The 19,462-nt window shown below is 49.3% G+C and overlaps 1 protein-coding gene across 1 annotated transcript in view; it reads right to left on the reverse strand.

Annotated features, from left to right (window-relative positions):
• Positions 1-2,818: 2,818 nt before the first annotated feature.
• LOC146198737 (creatine transporter-like) overlaps positions 2,819-19,462 on the reverse strand; it is a 31,312-nt gene continuing 14,668 nt past the window's right edge. Inside the window, exons 9-12 of the mRNA XM_084591965.1 lie at positions 18,698-18,810; positions 16,549-16,677; positions 15,408-15,510; positions 2,819-2,835 (exon numbers count right to left, since the gene is read on the reverse strand). Of these exons, the coding sequence (XP_084448091.1) occupies positions 2,819-2,835; positions 15,408-15,510; positions 16,549-16,677; positions 18,698-18,810 (362 nt within the window). The remainder of the gene's footprint in view (positions 2,836-15,407; positions 15,511-16,548; positions 16,678-18,697; positions 18,811-19,462) is intronic.

Below are 19,462 nucleotides of genomic sequence, written 5' to 3' on the forward strand. Positions count from 1 at the left end.
AGGAGTGCCTTGCAATCATCTGGGCCACTTCTAAGTTTCGTCCATACCTATACGGCCGACCATTCAAGGTGGTAAGCGACCATCACGCGCTCTGCTGGCTGGCTAATTTGAAAGATCCTTCCGGCCGCCTTGCCAGATGGAGCCTACGACTTCAAGAATTTGACATGACTGTAGTCTATAAGTCGGGCCGAAAGCATTCCGACGCAGACTGCTTATCCCGCGCTCCCGTCGATGCTCCCCCGAAGGACGATGACGACGACGCCTTTTTGGGACCGGTAAGCGCCAGCAGTTTCGCAGAACAACAGCGATCAGACCCTGAGCTGAAAGCGCTAGCCGATTACTTGGAAGGAAAGGCCGCTTCCCCACCTGGTGTGTTCAGGCGACATTTATCATCCTTCACGTTAAGCAATGGCCTCCTCGTGAAGAAGAACTTCGCACCTAACAAGACCGCGCAGCTTCTCGTAGTGCCTAAAACCCTTCGGCAAGAAATTCTGCAGGCGTTGCACGATGAGCCCACAGCAGGCCACCTCGGATTTGCGCGCACGTTGCGTCGAATCCAGGAGAAGTATTACTGGCCGCGACTGCCTGCCGAAGTTGCCCACTACGTGAAGACGTGTCGTGAGTGCCAACGACGCAAGACGCCGCCGAACAGACCAGCAGGACTACTAAACCCGATTCCGCCCCCAATCCTACCCTTTCAACAAATTGGGATGGATCTCCTCGGCCCCTTTCCATCTTCGTCTATGGGTAACAAGTGGATCATCGTGGCCACTGACTACCTTAACCGTTACGCCGAAGCAAGAGCACTACCAAATGGTACCGCGGCAGAAGTCGCCAAATTTTTTGTCGAACAAATTCTCTTGCGACACGGCGCCCCAGAAGTGCTCATCACGGACAGGGGAACGGCGTTTACGGCAGAGTTGACGCAAGCCATCCTGGAATACAGTCACACAAGCCATCGACGAACAACTGCGTACCATCCCCAGACCAATGGCCTTACGGAGCGCCTGAACAAAACGATCGCGGACATGATCGCTATGTACGTCGACACTGAACACAAGACCTGGGACGCCATCTTGCCGTACGTGATCTTCGCGTATAACACGGCAGTCCAGGAGACGACCAGAGCGACCCCATTTAAGCTTGTGTACGGCAGGGAGCCCACGACGACGCTCGACGCAATGCTGCCGCACGTAACCAGCGAAGACAACCTTGACGTCGCCGCCTACCTGCAGCGTGCAGAGGAAGCCCGACGACTCGCACGGCTGCGTATTAAAGACCAACAGCGCACCGACAGCCGACGATACAATTTACGACGACGCCACGCAGAGTACAATCCAGGAGACCAAGTGTGGGTTTGGACACCAATTCGCCGTCGCGGATTAAGTGAAAAGTTGTTGCGTCGATACTTTGGGCCATACAAAATCCTTCGCCGCGTCGGACCCCTGGACTATGAAGTCATTCCCGACGGAACATCGGCATCACAACGGCGACGCGCACGCCCAGAAATTGTACATGTTGTACGACTGAAGCCATATTACGCGCGTTAAAGAATCTGTGGTGTTTAAACTTTGCAGTGTTTATGTTTAAGTTTCTTTGTTTTGGAACATCGAGGCGATGTTTTTTTTAAGGGGGGAGCAATGCCGCGAAACCTACAAAACAGTATTTGTTGTTTTTTAACAGCCGCCGGCATACAGGCTTATCACTCTGATTCTGGACCGCGTATCAGTTCCGTAATCTTTGTTTGTTACTGCTCGATGTCGCGAGTCACACCTTTATCAGTTTTGTTATAGCGCAAGACGCACCGAGATCTGTCTCGAAGGTTCCGGCCACTCGGGTGTCTTTCCACAATGTTCCAGCCCGTGCTGGTAGCTGTTTGCGACGTTATCTAGATTGTTCTGTGCAGCCTTTAAATTGAGCGTCGCCGAGTGTGACGGGCATTCTTTGTTCGACGATCGACGAGCACGTTTGTTTTCTATTGCCGCCGCCGAGTTGCCTAGTTATTTTGCGGGCGCAAGTCAGCCCAAATAAAGAGTTTCTTTAGTGCAATCATCGACCTTTCATTTGTGTCGTCGACCTCGTCACCACTACGTGACAATATTTAAGCAAGTCACACGGGGTGGTATAAGTACGTGAGAGAATGCAGGTGGCGTTAGCTGAAGACATGGGGGAGGAGAAATGCGCTCACTCACGTATTTGTTCTGGGCCAGAGCGTGGAGGACAAACGCCCCGATAAGAACGATGACTGAGCCGAAGACGCACATCTCTATGGGGTTGGTCCACTGGAAGCCAATGACGGAATCGTGGCTCTTCTGAGCTCTGGTCACGAGTGAGGTCAGTGCGATGACCTGCGTTCAGCGATGGGGTTGGGGTCGCAGGGCGTGCATGCCTTGTAGTTCATGCGTATAACACACACACACACACACACACACACACACACACACACACACACACACACACACACACACACACACACACACACACACACACACACACACACACACACACACACACACACACACACACACACACACACACACACACACACACACACACACACACACACACACACACACACACACACACACATACTCTCTCTCTCTCTCTCTCTATCTGTCTGGAGGGCTTCTATCTTGTCGTACGAAAGGTATATGCTTTAAATGCTCTGTATAACAGTCAGAATCACGCTGACCAAGCGCATTATCCCATGAAGTATGTCAACCTTGCTGAGAACACCGATATTTGCTCCGAAGTGGTTATAAAAAAGAAGGCCACATCTAGCTACGCCTTTCATTGTCCCCATTTGTCAGATTCTGAGTCAGTATGGCATACGTCCTGCGCAAGACAGTTCCAAAGCTGTTAACAGTGCAAGACACGAAACGCACCTACCAGGACACCATTGCGTTTAGGGCACACTTTAAGACCGTTATTTATGCGCTGTGGCGCAGGCGTTCGCTGGCAGCCACTTTCTCTCTTTCCTCCTCCTTAGGCACCGCAGATAAACGCTGAAAACAGCGGTCTTTTAGGCCCTCTCTACAGTGACCTCTCTTTCTGACGTGCTCCTGTGCACGCGCGGCACCAGGTGCCCGTTGACACCGAAGTGACAGTGTCCCAGTTATCTGGCCGTTCGCATGCAAAATGAGGGGATACGACGTTCTTCGTGTACAGCGGACGCCTGGAGGGAGTTTCCATTTTCTGTACACTATGCCTCCGTGATGGATGCTTTCACGATGCCTACGCAGAGTAAAATCAATCACCAGCTCGTTTCCTTGTGCTTACTCGATAAACGAATCTGTGCAGCGCTACATTTTGTGCGGCTTGCGAATTTTTTTTTTTTTTGCAATAAAATATTTTTTGCAATTTGAGCAACTTTGCGATAATAGCAATACCTGTAGCAACAGAAAGCTGTGGAAAGGTGCTTTATTGCAGGCCAGGTTGCTGTACTGGATTTTATTTCTTTGTAAAGCAGCAAAATTAATTTTCCTGCAGTAAATAAAACGACAACGTGACGAGATAAGTGGTGATTAGTTTGCTTAACTGTGTTAAGATCCCGATTCTAGGTTGCATAGTCCTGAAAAGGTAAACGCGAGACAGGAGATTGGGCAGGCCACTAAGTTGCAGAGGGAATGCGTTTTACCATGCTGTGTCCGGTACGCGAACAAAACGGTCACTAAAATCGATGAAAAACGTTATTCACATTGAAAGCTTACATGTCCAGGAAAAGCTCTGTATACTTTGTCAATAATTATTCATTTGAAATAGTGCAATCGAGAGAGTAGCCGTAGGGACTATTAGGCTTAGAAAACATGCTTAAACAGTATTTCTCGGCGAATAAGGGCGCTTAAAAAAAAGAGGTGGGTCTTACCATTAATATTATCGGACAGACGAAGCGCCAACAAAAGGGTAGAAAGATAGGGGGACGTTCTCTGAAGACGAAGAGAATGTCGTTCGTAAAGCGGCCAGCACCTGCAATGACCACAATGAAAAAGAAGGACGCAAGAAAAAAAAAGTGTTTCATGCTGTATACATCATCATCAGCCTGATTATACCCACTGCAGGGCGATGGCCACTCCCATATTTTTCCACTTAGCCCGGTTCTGTGCTAGCTGCATCCACTTGACCCCTGCGAACGTCTTAATCTCATCCGCCCACCTAACTTTCTGCCGCCCCCTGCTACGCTTTCCTTCCCTTGGAATCCAGTTTGTTACCCTAAGCGACCATCGGTTATACTCTCTTCGCACTACATGTCCTGCCCATGCCCATTTCTTCTTCTTAATTTCCACTAGAGTCTCGGTATCCTGAGCTATTTCTCTGACACACTCTGCACGCTTCCTATCTCTTAAAGTTACCCCTACCATTTTTCATTCCATAGCCCTCTGGGTTGACCTCAACTTAAGTAGAACTCTCTAGGTTAGCCTCCACGTTTCAGCCCCATAGGTGAGTACAGGTAAGATGCAACTGTTATATACTTTCCTCTTTAGCGATACCGGTAAGCTGCTAGTCATAATCTGGAAGTGCTTGCCGAATGCGCTCCATCCCAATCTTATTCTTTTTTTTATCTCCTTTTCATGGTCCGGATCTGCGGTTACTACCTGTCCTAAGTAGACATATTCACCTACTACTTCCAGTACTTCGCTACCTAATGTAAACTGCTGTTCCTTCCCGAGGCTGTTGAACATTGCCTTAGTCTTCTGCATATTGATTTTGAAGCCTACCTTTCTACTTTTCCTGTTGTTACGTTTCTCCACCGAGAAGTGGGACAGCTGACGCGGCCACCGCATAGCAACAGGCAGAACCGCGAGCGGATCGGCCATTTCGACGCCGTTCATCGGCCGCGCAACGCTTCCTCCCGCCGACAAGTCTCAGCGTGTTCCTGCCACGCGCCAAATGTGTGTGCGTGCGTGTGTGTGCACAAGCTGGCCAAGCCTGGAGATCGAGGGAAAGTGCGTCGCCCTCTCCTGTCTGCAGGAGGTGGAGGAGATGAGGTCGGAACACCTGCGATTGAGTCATTCGTCGTGAACCAACATGTTTGGCTCTCCCTTTCCTGTGAGGGTTTACCCTTTCCCTGTGAACTGGAAAAACTATAAAAAGCAGCGGCCGACTCCGCTGAGATAGAGACTACTTTGACGCGCCGTTGAGACGACGCTAGACACCAGCTGTGTGAGAGTGTCTGTATTCTCTCCGGGTCAGCTTCTCTGCCCGTATCTTCCCGATGTTGTAGTAAAGGTTGTTTCGTTAAAAGACGCCTCGTCTTTGCTGGCACCTTTGATGCCGTCCGCCGTCCACGGAGCCGCCAGGCCAACGCTACCAAGGGGCCGCGCGCCGCAGCGGTACGCTACCCCAGTCTCGCGCCCAAATGTAACAACTGGTGGCAGCGGTGGGATGACGACGACCAAGCCGTAACTGTGGTTGGAGGGACGAGCCAGGCGATACCGTTGTCCAACAACTGGTGAACAGCGGAAAGCGGAGAGACGAGGACGACCAAGCAGTGACCGTGGTCGGTGAAACGAGCCAGGCCTGACCGAGGTGCAACATCTGGTAGGAAGAGCGGAGATGTCACAGGCGTGACCCGTGAATCAAAGCAGCTCAGCGGAAAGGCGGGAGCAGTGCAACGAGCCCTGTGTGATGACTGGTTGCCTGCAGCGGAACGACTGCGTTGGATTCTTGGCTGCGAGGTTTGGTGAGTGCGGGACTTTCTTCTACTGAGTTTTGCCAGGCTTTTGTTAAGTAGAGAACAGAGCTGGTAATTGTGTTGTCGTTGTTGCTGGGTTAATTGCAGCAAGGCAATAGTGGGCAGTAGAGAAGGCAGCATTCGGAACAGCCATGGGTTTGGATCTGAAGTCGTTGCGCAAACCGAAATTGCTGGAGCTTGCGGAGGAGTTGGGTCTGAATTTGTCAGACAAACTCAGAAAACTAGAAGTGTTAAAGGCTATTCTTGAGTTGGAAGCTGAAGATGACGAGCTTTTGGAATGCCTTGAGATCATTGACGAACGTCAAGAGGATCGTGTGCGTAGGGAACGTCACGAGAAAGAGGACGCCCTCGTAAGGAAACTGATCCAGCTGGAGATTTCAGCACATCGAATGAGCGTGGAAAAGTTTGACGCTTTCAGTGCCATTCAGCGTAACGGTTCGATACCGCGAGACGGTACGCCACCATTCCTCATCGCCGAGGATATGGTAGATTATTTGGCAGACTTCGAGAATGTCTGTAGAAGTAAACGCTTCGAGCGAGGTAGTTGGGCGCTGAAGTTGGCAGCTCTTCTCTCCGCTGAAGCGTCGGAAGAAATGAAGCGATTAGTTGGCGACCGGTTGCAAAATTACGATGAACTAAAAGAGTCATTGCTGATACGATATCAGATAACGCCTCATGATCTTCGGAAGAGATATGAGAGCGAGAAACATTGTGACAAGTCATACTTTGATTTGGCCTATCAGTTGAAAGCCGCTGTAAGCGATTGGCTAAACAGTGCGGAAGTTCCGGAGCAAATCGAGCTTGCACCGGAGTGTGAGAAACAGCTTCGGGAAGCGGCTGAGCAACGTGACCGCAGTAGCGAGCCGACCGAGCCTCGAACAGAGGAGTATTGTGTTACCTTGGTCGAGCCACTAGCTGAGACGGTTAGCACAGGCTTAATCGGCGAGAAGTCCGAAGTGACGCCGTTAAGCGAGGTGAACTGCACGCCGACCCAAGTAGCTGTAGGAGATACAGTTCCATCAAATGAGAGTGAGGAACTGGTAGTAACTGAACCGTCTCTCGAGTCGAAAGCAGAAGCTTGTGTACAGCGCGACGGAGATGGAAATCAGCTAGGAAATGAGAACTTTTCAGTTTCCGAAATCAGCTGTGTCGTAGAGCAGGGCACGCAGAAAAACGAAGAGCCGATCAGGGAAACTGCGCAGCCCGCGAGTTGTGATCAGCCAGGGCAGACCGACGAGGAGTGCGCGTCCGCTGTAGAGAGCGAGACTTGCGAAGGCGACAGCGAGCGACCAGAGCAGAGTCAGAATCGTTCGTGCCCTGATACCACGCTAGGTTGTATTCGCGAAAGCAACCCCAGTGCGAACGCGGACGTAGCACACATGACCCTCACGCTATCCGAAGCGCCCCAGCTGTCGAAGGAACTTGATCGTGCGCCGGTTAACGCTGAGCGATGCGGCTCATCGGAGGACCCGTGTAACGTGAGTGGCGAGCCAGAGGAAATGCCTAGCTTGAGGGCTGGCATAAGCGGTTGTTCGGATTTGACTGAAAGTGAGTCATGCGATGCAGCCGCGGCGCCGCCAGAGGAAATGCCTAGCTTGAGGGCTGGCGTGAGCAGTTGTCGTTCGGACTTGATGGAAAGTGAGTCATGCGCTGCTGGCCGCGATGCAGACGCGGCGCCGCACTTTGACCACTTCGACGACAACCATGCCCGACTAGCTCCGGTTACCGCTAGCTTGCCAGAGCTCGCGCCGAAAGAAAGTGGGACTAGAGTGTTCAAGTGCTGCCACCGAAAAACGCGGAAAGGCAGATGCGAGAAAGAATGCTGCCATCGTAAGGAGAGCAAACGCAAACGATTGCAAAAAGAAAGCAGAAAGCCTGTGTTTCAGTGCTGCCGTAGAAAAAAACGGAAAGGCAGGCGCGAGAAAGAAGCGAGAAAGTTGAAGCTATCGCGAAAGAGAAAGCGACTATCCCAAAGGCACAAATGCGCCCGTGCAAAGAAAATGCGTGATTGGTGCGCCACACGTAAGGAGAGGGATAGGTTGTTCCGAAAAGTGAGTGATTCATCCTCATGTGAGTGTTTGCACAGAAACAGGAAGGTACGGTTGTTCCGTGAAACGGACAGCCGAAGCTTTAGTGAAAAGGGTGATCTCAATGGTAACGCCGATGGCTTAAGTCGAAGCCCATAACATGAGAAGAAGCCTTTATTCACTAGCTGTTGTTTTTCTTCCTGACATAGCATTTTGAACAGATTGCATTGTATTATTTTTGTTTGAGAATGACGTTTTTGAAAATGCGATTTTCAAATTTGTGGACGCGTTCCAAGTGCTGCTAAGCTGCCCTTTAATGTAGATGGGGGCATAAGAGGGAAATAGTCTGGCAGAACTTTGTGAAGATTGTGCCGTGCTTGCTGGCTGACCGGTTGAGTTTTTAGCGTGGTTGTGATGCTGTAGGTTGTCAGAAATCTCTCCTGAAGACAAATTGCAGAGTGCCTTGGAAACCCGGACTTGCCAAGGACTTCTTCAGGCTGACTGGCTCAAGAGAAACAGAGTCGGACGACCCTGGTTAGCAGCAACATCCCGATCCCTCCGGACAGCGGATGCAGTCCCCTGCCCTTCGGGATCTCCCTTCCCCGGCGGGGCAGTCTGTTACGTTTCTCCACCGAGAAGTGGGACAGCTGACGCGGCCACCGCATAGCAACAGGCAGAACCGCGAGCGGATCGGCCATTTCGACGCCGTTCATCGGCCGCGCAACGCTTCCTCCCGCCGACAAGTCTCAGCGTGTTCCTGCCACGCGCCAAATGTGTGTGCGTGCGTGTGTGTGCACAAGCTGGCCAAGCCTGGAGATCGAGGGAAAGTGCGTCGCCCTCTCCTGTCTGCAGGAGGTGGAGGAGATGAGGTCGGAACACCTGCGATTGAGTCATTCGTCGTGAACCAACATGTTTGGCTCTCCCTTTCCTGTGAGGGTTTACCCTTTCCCTGTGAACTGGAAAAACTATAAAAAGCAGCGGCCGACTCCGCTGAGATAGAGACTACTTTGACGCGCCGTTGAGACGACGCTAAACACCAGCTGTGTGAGAGTGTCTGTATTCTCTCCGGGTCAGCTTCTCTGCCCGTATCTTCCCGATGTTGTAGTAAAGGTTGTTTCGTTAAAAGACGCCTCGTCTTTGCTGGCACCTTTGATGCCGTCCGCCGTCCACGGAGCCGCCAGGCCAACGCTACCAAGGGGCCGCGCGCCGCAGCGGTACGCTACCCCAGTCTCGCGCCCAAATGTAACAACTGGTGGCAGCGGTGGGATGACGACGACCAAGCCGTAACCGTGGTTGGAGGGACGAGCCAGGCGATACCGTTGTCCAACAACTGGTGAACAGCGGAAAGCGGAGAGACGAGGACGACCAAGCAGTGACCGTGGTCGGTGAAACGAGCCAGGCCTGACCGAGGTGCAACATCTGGTAGGAAGAGCGGAGATGTCACAGGCGTGACCCGTGAATCAAAGCAGCTCAGCGGAAAGGCGGGAGCAGTGCAACGAGCCCTGTGTGATGACTGGTTGCCTGCAGCGGAACGACTGCGTTGGATTCTTGGCTGCGAGGTTTGGTGAGTGCGGGACTTTCTTCTACTGAGTTTTGCCAGGCTTTTGTTAAGTAGAGAACAGAGCTGGTAATTGTGTTGTCGTTGTTGCTGGGTTAATTGCAGCAAGGCAATAGTGGGCAGTAGAGAAGGCAGCATTCGGAACAGCCATGGGTTTGGATCTGAAGTCGTTGCGCAAACCGAAATTGCTGGAGCTTGCGGAGGAGTTGGGTCTGAATTTGTCAGACAAACTCAGAAAACTAGAAGTGTTAAAGGCTATTCTTGAGTTGGAAGCTGAAGATGACGAGCTTTTGGAATGCCTTGAGATCATTGACGAACGTCAAGAGGATCGTGTGCGTAGGGAACGTCACGAGAAAGAGGACGCCCTCGTAAGGAAACTGATCCAGCTGGAGATTTCAGCACATCGAATGAGCGTGGAAAAGTTTGACGCTTTCAGTGCCATTCAGCGTAACGGTTCGATACCGCGAGACGGTACGCCACCATTCCTCATCGCCGAGGATATGGTAGATTATTTGGCAGACTTCGAGAATGTCTGTAGAAGTAAACGCTTCGAGCGAGGTAGTTGGGCGCTGAAGTTGGCAGCTCTTCTCTCCGCTGAAGCGTCGGAAGAAATGAAGCGATTAGTTGGCGACCGGTTGCAAAATTACGATGAACTAAAAGAGTCATTGCTGATACGATATCAGATAACGCCTCATGATCTTCGGAAGAGATATGAGAGCGAGAAACATTGTGACAAGTCATACTTTGATTTGGCCTATCAGTTGAAAGCCGCTGTAAGCGATTGGCTAAACAGTGCGGAAGTTCCGGAGCAAATCGAGCTTGCACCGGAGTGTGAGAAACAGCTTCGGGAAGCGGCTGAGCAACGTGACCGCAGTAGCGAGCCGACCGAGCCTCGAACAGAGGAGTATTGTGTTACCTTGGTCGAGCCACTAGCTGAGACGGTTAGCACAGGCTTAATCGGCGAGAAGTCCGAAGTGACGCCGTTAAGCGAGGTGAACTGCACGCCGACCCAAGTAGCTGTAGGAGATACAGTTCCATCAAATGAGAGTGAGGAACTGGTAGTAACTGAACCGTCTCTCGAGTCGAAAGCAGAAGCTTGTGTACAGCGCGACGGAGATGGAAATCAGCTAGGAAATGAGAACTTTTCAGTTTCCGAAATCAGCTGTGTCGTAGAGCAGGGCACGCAGAAAAACGAAGAGCCGATCAGGGAAACTGCGCAGCCCGCGAGTTGTGATCAGCCAGGGCAGACCGACGAGGAGTGCGCGTCCGCTGTAGAGAGCGAGACTTGCGAAGGCGACAGCGAGCGACCAGAGCAGAGTCAGAATCGTTCGTGCCCTGATACCACGCTAGGTTGTATTCGCGAAAGCAACCCCAGTGCGAACGCGGACGTAGCACACATGACCCTCACGCTATCCGAAGCGCCCCAGCTGTCGAAGGAACTTGATCGTGCGCCGGTTAACGCTGAGCGATGCGGCTCATCGGAGGACCCGTGTAACGTGAGTGGCGAGCCAGAGGAAATGCCTAGCTTGAGGGCTGGCATAAGCGGTTGTTCGGATTTGACTGAAAGTGAGTCATGCGATGCAGCCGCGGCGCCGCCAGAGGAAATGCCTAGCTTGAGGGCTGGCGTGAGCAGTTGTCGTTCGGACTTGATGGAAAGTGAGTCATGCGCTGCTGGCCGCGATGCAGACGCGGCGCCGCACTTTGACCACTTCGACGACAACCATGCCCGACTAGCTCCGGTTACCGCTAGCTTGCCAGAGCTCGCGCCGAAAGAAAGTGGGACTAGAGTGTTCAAGTGCTGCCACCGAAAAACGCGGAAAGGCAGATGCGAGAAAGAATGCTGCCATCGTAAGGAGAGCAAACGCAAACGATTGCAAAAAGAAAGCAGAAAGCCTGTGTTTCAGTGCTGCCGTAGAAAAAAACGGAAAGGCAGGCGCGAGAAAGAAGCGAGAAAGTTGAAGCTATCGCGAAAGAGAAAGCGACTATCCCAAAGGCACAAATGCGCCCGTGCAAAGAAAATGCGTGATTGGTGCGCCACACGTAAGGAGAGGGATAGGTTGTTCCGAAAAGTGAGTGATTCATCCTCATGTGAGTGTTTGCACAGAAACAGGAAGGTACGGTTGTTCCGTGAAACGGACAGCCGAAGCTTTAGTGAAAAGGGTGATCTCAATGGTAACGCCGATGGCTTAAGTCGAAGCCCATAACATGAGAAGAAGCCTTTATTCACTAGCTGTTGTTTTTCTTCCTGACATAGCATTTTGAACAGATTGCATTGTATTATTTTTGTTTGAGAATGACGTTTTTGAAAATGCGATTTTCAAATTTGTGGACGCGTTCCAAGTGCTGCTAAGCTGCCCTTTAATGTAGATGGGGGCATAAGAGGGAAATAGTCTGGCAGAACTTTGTGAAGATTGTGCCGTGCTTGCTGGCTGACCGGTTGAGTTTTTAGCGTGGTTGTGATGCTGTAGGTTGTCAGAAATCTCTCCTGAAGACAAATTGCAGAGTGCCTTGGAAACCCGGACTTGCCAAGGACTTCTTCAGGCTGACTGGCTCAAGAGAAACAGAGTCGGACGACCCTGGTTAGCAGCAACATCCCGATCCCTCCGGACAGCGGATGCAGTCCCATGCCCTTCGGGATCTCCCTTCCCCGGCGGGGCAGTCTGTTACGTTTCTCCACCGAGAAGTGGGACAGCTGACGCGGCCACCGCATAGCAACAGGCAGAACCGCGAGCGGATCGGCCATTTCGACGCCGTTCATCGGCCGCGCAACGCTTCCTCCCGTCGACAAGTCTCAGCGTGTTCCTGCCACGCGCCAAATGTGTGTGCGTGCGTGTGTGTGCAAAAGCTGGCCAAGCCTGGAGCTCGAGGGAAAGTGCGTCGCCCTCTCCTGTCTGCAGGAGGTGGAGGAGATGAGGTCGGAACACCTGCGATTGAGTCATTCGTCGTGAACCAACATGTTTGGCTCTCCCTTTCCTGTGAGGGTTTACCCTTTCCCTGTGAACTGGAAAAACTATAAAAAGCAGCGGCCGACTCCGCTGAGATAGAGACTACTTTGACGCGCCGTTGAGACGACGCTAGACACCAGCTGTGTGAGAGTGTCTGTATTCTCTCCGGGTCAGCTTCTCTGCCCGTATCTTCCCGATGTTGTAGTAAAGGTTGTTTCGTTAAAAGACGCCTCGTCTTTGCTGGCACCTTTGATGCCGTCCGCCGTCCACGGAGCCGCCAGGCCAACGCTACCAAGGGGCCGCGCGCCGCAGCGGTACGCTACCCCAGTCTCGCGCCCAAATGTAACACTGTCTAGGTCACCAATCATGATTTGCAGTTCATCCCCCGAGTTGCTTAGCAAGGCAATGTCATCGGCAAATCGCAGATTACTGAGGTATTCTCCATCTGCCCTTATCCCTAACTGCTCCCATTCCAAGTCTCTGAATACTTCCTCTAAGCTGAATACATAGTGTGGACCAAATGTTTACATCACGTTATATTTCTGGTCATGCCTACACAATACAGACGCCGCGCTGTGTTGGCACGTCCTTGGTTTCACGTTGTTTTTTTCATCCCCGCCAAAATGCTCGAAACCTATAGAGTAGTATTGCTTTCACAATAGAAGCACTTCTCAAACGTCTTGAGTAGAGAGCGAAAGAGAACGGCCCACTTCAACAGACATCGGCGCAGACGATGCTCTATTAGATTGCGTATGGCAGCGGCGTTTGCGAACGCTACTTGTGTGAGCAGACGGGGCATGTTGGTCATCTGCTGCTGCGTGCGGTTGGTTTATCGTTCTGCGTGACGACTGCCTTCTGCTTAAAAGTTACCATCGTTGGAGCGGCATTATTCAAGAGGCAATGCAGCCAGCGCGACAGCACGTCGGACAACACGAGAAGCTGTCGCGATTGCGAGAAGCACCCATCGGAGTTTTTCAGGCGTATGTCGGTCTTTACAATGGACATTTCCCGAGGCAATTTAAAAAATTGATGGTCACAAAATGACAGTATACTTTGTCACACTTTTTCTTCACGACACTGGCTAACTTTTAACCATCTCCAGTGTTTATAGGTGGTCTAATAAAACGAAAAATATTTCGTAGGTTTCTTCCTTGCATATGTTTCTATGGGCTCTGTTCCCGACTTGTGCACCCATAGTACGTTTTGCGGTGTTTTAAAGTACTCCACGTCCGCAATGAGGCTTCATAGTTTCAAAATATATTCTACGATGTTCATAGTTACTGTGCAACGAATGGCGACATCACGGGCGCAACTTGAAATTAGAAAACTACTTTGAAATCTTTTGGTTCCACGTATTCTTATAGACGCTAAGCCTTCTTTTCACCCCCCCCCCCCCCCCTTCGAGCCAGCCTGGCGAAAGCAGCGCCACCGCATTTTGCTTACGTCGCAGATAGGCGTCGACCTATAGAGTCTGGGGTGGAGCACATTTTAAAGGCTTCAACAAGACGTGTTTTTGTTAAGGGATGAAAACAGACAGACCGATACACATACTCGCCGGTACTCTGATTTTCCGCTTTCATACTTGCGGAAAAAAAAGTCAGCTGTGGTCCAAGCGTAATTAATCAGCTTTATAATGCCTCAGAAAGTGCAGGAAAAAAAAAAGAAGAAAACGAATGCTTATAACAAAGGCTATGAAAGGCCAATATCTGTTTTATCCTTGGTGTGGCTCGATGCATATCTGGAGAGTCAAGACCGAAACGGCGTCCTGTACACTACTAAAGGACTGTGTATAGTCAATCACTGCGTACTGCAAGGAAAAAAAAAAAACAAGGCTTTAAAACTGTCGTACGAACCCCTGGTTGTTATTTACCTCATACACTCGTATATGGCCTGCACCTTCTTTGCTCTGAAATTTTCACTGCATGTGGTTCTTGCCCGAAATCGGCATTTACCCGATCAAATTTTTCGCCTACTTCCGAATCCCATAGTAATACACATACACCGTCGGCGCAACAATCTGTTTCATGAGACTATTTATTAGGGGCATGTGACTATATCCTTATGCGGATAATGGAATGTAATTTTGTATGATATGGGACAATGGGTGCCCTAGCGAATCAATTCGTAGAAGTAAGATCACCGCCGTCTATCTGAATAACAATGAAGGAGTATACATGTGGACATGGTAATGGGATCTGACACTACAAGTAGACTGCAACTACACTTCGGCAGGTGGCTTGATATCCTGATTCGCGCGTGAAAACCGCGGCCGTGTGTACGAAATGCAAGCCTCTTCGTTCCATGTTCCGTTCGATTCTCTGTCGAAAGCGTCTAGAAAATCGATATGAGGCTAGGTCGTCGTGCTCTTTTGTTTCTCAGTGCAGAATTCCGTACGGGAAAAACTACAATAAATGCGACTGAGCTTTGCTCACTCCTGTCTTGTTCTGATTTTCAGAAAATGAGGAAGCGACTCTTCCGCAAATGTGTACGACATTGGTTCTCAAACTATGGTCCGCAGAACTCGGGGGTTTGCCAGCTGATTTTGTGGGTTCCTCGAGTTCCCACAGGACAGACCGTTGGTCTTGTGGCTGTAGTTTTCTGCATCCTTGTTTTGGAGTTTAAGGCTGGAGCATGAACAAGGTGCGCATTTAATAGAAAGCTGTTATTCAAACCAAGAAAACAAACAAATGCATAAAGAAGTGAACTCCCTAACGAAAAAACCGTATGAGTCACAATAGCCTCATACAGATATCTCATAAAAACTCATACTAACCTCATACAAATCTCATACAATCTCATACAATCTCATATATTTCTCATACGTTGAATGATATTTGTATGAGAGTATATGAGAATTATAAGAGTTTAGTATGAGAAATCTGTATGAGGTTATTGTGACTCGTAGAGTTTTTTCGCTAAGGAAGCGACAGAAAGAAACCGAGATGGGTCCGTTCACAAGTAACATCGCCTGGTTGTGACGGCAGTGAGGACAAAAAGGGGAGGGGGGGATTTCCTGGCACATATTGATGGCTGTTAGGGTTCCCCGATGCGAAAACAAAAACAAAAACAAAAAAAGAAGTATGAGAACCCCTGCTATATAATAGGTACCATGTAATTAGCTTCGCCATTTGAAGAGCTGTGCAACGGAGATGATAAAGGCTCAGGGCGAAATTTAAAAAACTCACCGTATGCGTAGGCGACGGTGAGCACCTCGGCCACGCCTATCCACGGAAGCAGGTCAACGTAAATAATTTTTGCCACGAAGTTTCGAACGGTGATGCCGACGCCCTGCGGAGGACGAACACAAATAATTTTACTTCCAGTCTGGCCAAAATTGTCACCGCTACGTTCCTCTGTACTGGGCTGCGAGAAGGCTAAATGTCCGCTCTTGCACTGTCATGAGCCAATCCTGTAATACCGTAATCTCAAACTCCCCCAGAGAAACGCGAGAATGCCAAGGTGGTTCTATATCAAGAGGAATCCAAGCAGTTGCTGTGAGGAGCTTTTAATACACGGCGCCAGAAGTCGCTTAGGCATTGCATATTTTTTTTTTTTTACCCAAGTACGAAGCCTCTAAATAGCAAGAAAGAAACCATCAAAATTTCCTTGGTGAATATAACGAAAGAAGAAAAAACAAAATTTTGTTTGTTTTGGAAAGCTGATTGCCTCTGCCTTGGACTTCTCGGATCGATCGCAAGCATTGCTCATAAACTGCATTTTTTTCACGGCCAGGGTTTTTGCTTGCTAACATCAGCGGTGGACATGCGTGGAATGAAGAGGCGATGTGCAAGATCCCCCACATATTCCAGTAGCTTATTGCGTGGAATTTACATTTATAGTACATCTTCGCTATGCGCCTGTGCGACTTCCCGTTCCCTACACGAATTTCTTGAGGCCACGACGAGTAATGTACTTCGTGTGCGTGCAGTGCGCATGACCGTTCGAGAAACGAATTACACTACAGAAAAAAAGACTAAAAATTAAAGCCGCTAGTGGTCACCAGATGTAAGAGCAGCAGTGATCATTGGTATTTATTTGAAACTGCTAGTCGCGAATGGCCCAGGAAAAAAAAAAAAAAAGATATATCTGACCTCCAAAATGAACCATGCTTACCATCTGAGAATTCGGCAAATATATAATCCCAGAAATTTTAACCGTGCTTTGAACATTAGAATACAAAAATAACTTGTGATGACGTTCGGAGTACGCCATTAATTTTCGTTACAAAATCTAGTGGCAGCTGGTCGCTAATAAAACGACATACGCCACCATGCTTCAGTTGCACAATCCGCAGTAGCCGATGGCCGATGACAACGACCGACATACCTTTATGGCCAGGGGCAGGCTGATTCCGAATCCGACCACACAGGAGATGCACGCCCACTGAGTGCGGCTCTCGGACAATGCCATGTTCATGTCCGCCAGGCTTGCAACGGCGCTCGCGAACGTGCACACCTGCGTGATACAAACAATCAGCGATAGAGTGGGAGACAAAGGAAACTTACTGGTCTGCGCTAAGAAGAGTCAGAAAAAAAAAAAGGCACTAGAGTGTTAGGAATGGCGCAGGTAAACAGCGCTTGAGTCAGCTGCGGCTTTAGTGTGATTATACTATTAGGCGAGTAGAATTTCTGCGCTAACTTCTAGTTCTTTTCTCACTCAAGGGCAATCATCTACTATGATCTTCTTCCAAGTTCGATTCTTTCAGAGAAGCTCATCGCGGATGTGTTTTCTTTTTATATAAAAATGCACATTTAAGTGACTGTTGCCGTGTCTGCCGATAGACGTAATGAACATTGATGTACAACGAATAAGGGAATCTACACACCCCCCGACACGCAGGTCATGGGGCGATGCCACCACTTCAGATGCAGGCTGGGAGGTCTTGGGTTCCAGAGGCGGAGAGGGAAGGAGAAAGGAGGTAAACATTTATGTATTCACAAACGTCTTACAGAGCACCCATGGTTGTGCCTTCAGACCAGGGCTCCTCCGGAGGCATTTGCTGCACGGCTAGCCTGTTCAACATGCCAAAGCTAGTCTTCTGATTACAAGCTTCACATCGAAGCCTCCCAGTACCCTGGCGTGGGGATTCGTGGGTACTAAACCTATTCTCTGAGAGCCCCTTGAAGTGTGGTAAAGTATAGGTTTCTCTCCGCGCAAGTGACACGCGTCCCCGGATGCAGTCGTGTGCGTTTCGTTATAAACACACATATACACGCATATAATTAAAGGCAAGGAGACAAATCTCCCATTACTATTCTCCGCTTGCTTTAAGAAAGTATTCAGAGAGCTGGAATGGGAACAGTTAATAATGGTTGATAGAGAATACCTATAAGTAATCTAAAATTCACTCATGACATTACCTTGCTCTGTAACTCAGAGGACGAATCGCAAAGAATGTATAATGAGCTAGACAGGCAAAGCAGAAAGGTAGACCTAACATATAATATGGAAAACACTAAGGTAATGTTTACCATCGTTGGAAATGAACAGCAGGTTACAACAGCTAGCGAGGCACTGGAAGTGATAAAGAAATAGGTCTGCTTAGGAGAGGTAATAGCCTCAGATCCGGACCACGAAATGGAAATAACTAGGAAAATATGATCTGGATTGAGCGCATTCGACAAAACTCACAGACCATGACCAGCAGCTTACTGATATCTCTTAAGAAGAAAAAAATATAACAGTTACAATTTACCGGTACTCACCTATGAGGCAGAAACCTGAAGGCTAACGAAGACAGCTGTTTCTAATCTGAGGGCAACGCAGAGAGTGATGGAACGGAAGAAGGTCAGTGTACTGTTGCTATAGAAAACATGCAGAGCGGGCCAGGGAAACACTCAATGATATCCTAGTCGAAGTGAAGATATGGGCATGGACAGGACGTGTTGTGCGAAGAAAGGATAAACGATACGCGCTAAAGGTAGCAAACTAGGTTCCAAAGAAAGGAAAGTGTACCAGGGGTCGGCAGAAAATTAGGTGGGTGGATGATGTTAAGAAGTCTGCAGGGGTCCAGTGGATGCAGCTAGCACATGACCGGGTTAATTGCAGGAATATGGGAAATGCATTTGCTCTGCAGTGAGTATAGCCAGTCTGATGATGATGATGATAATGTCCAGTCCACCACCATAGTCCGAAGATTGCTCGTCAGAAATCATTCTATATGGATGTTGCATCAGCAAGCATTTTGATTCGATTTATAAGGTTTAACGTCCCAAAGAGACATTGGCTGTTATGGGCGCCGTAGTGGAGGGCTCCGAAAATTTCGGCCGCCTGGGTATTTGCTTTAATGTGCGCCAACACTACAAAGTACATGGTCGGTGTCGAATCCATATTTTATGGGCCTGTGGTCAAGCGTACTGGGTTGGATGTCACGCCGATAGGCAATTCCGCAATAAATATAAGGTACTTTTACTTCCACGACGGTAAATATTAGTGAGCATCAAGGATGAGAATTTCGCGTTGTTGTCAGACGCACCTCAGGACCAAGGGCAGCGATGGCTGCTATTACGAAGAAGGCCAGCGCCCATATTCGCGGCCAGGGTAGCGGTTCCACTGTCTCGGGGAACGACACGAACAGGTAGTCCAGGCCTGCCACGATATGGAACGTAAATGCAATATGAGTAAAGTTTCCTGTGCAAATACAGCCGTTTACAGCCCAAGTACATAAGACGTCTCATGATTTGCTTTTTGGAATACGCATTGAGAAATGATGAAAATGTTGCCGAATGTCTAAAACTCTGCTTGTTTATTTTGTTTTAACGGGTGTGGCCATAGTTTTGTGGTTGAATCCTGCATCTAGATATTTATAGTTATGTTTAAATTGAGCTGGGGATTTCGCGCTCAGTGAGTTTCTCATTTAGCATGATCTCGAGCTATGAAAGTATCCGCTGGATATGTGCCCCATTGTACACATACAACAATGCGAGAAAGGCCATTTGGTTCATAGCCAAAAACAATGTTTACTATCGCTTCTGCACTCAATTTCAAATGCTTTATGGCAATCATTAGTAACCGCTAAATGAAAAATAGGGGACCTTTTTTATACTGCCTACACCATGATCCCGCGAGTAAATATATCTGCTATCTGAAAGCTGCGCCATTTCGCTGTTAGCGCCCGCGGTTGTGAGCTATACGCTGCGTACAGACCTTGTTCGCACTGCGCACGTCAGGCTCTCCCGCAAGCTGCTTATCTACGTGCTAACTCAAACGTAGTCAGTGCTTACGGTAATCACAACGAAAG

This window comes from Amblyomma maculatum, chromosome 2 (genome assembly GCF_055883805.1).
Source record: "Amblyomma maculatum isolate TAMU_Amacu chromosome 2, ASM5588380v1, whole genome shotgun sequence".
Taxonomy (NCBI): domain Eukaryota; kingdom Metazoa; phylum Arthropoda; class Arachnida; order Ixodida; family Ixodidae; genus Amblyomma; species Amblyomma maculatum.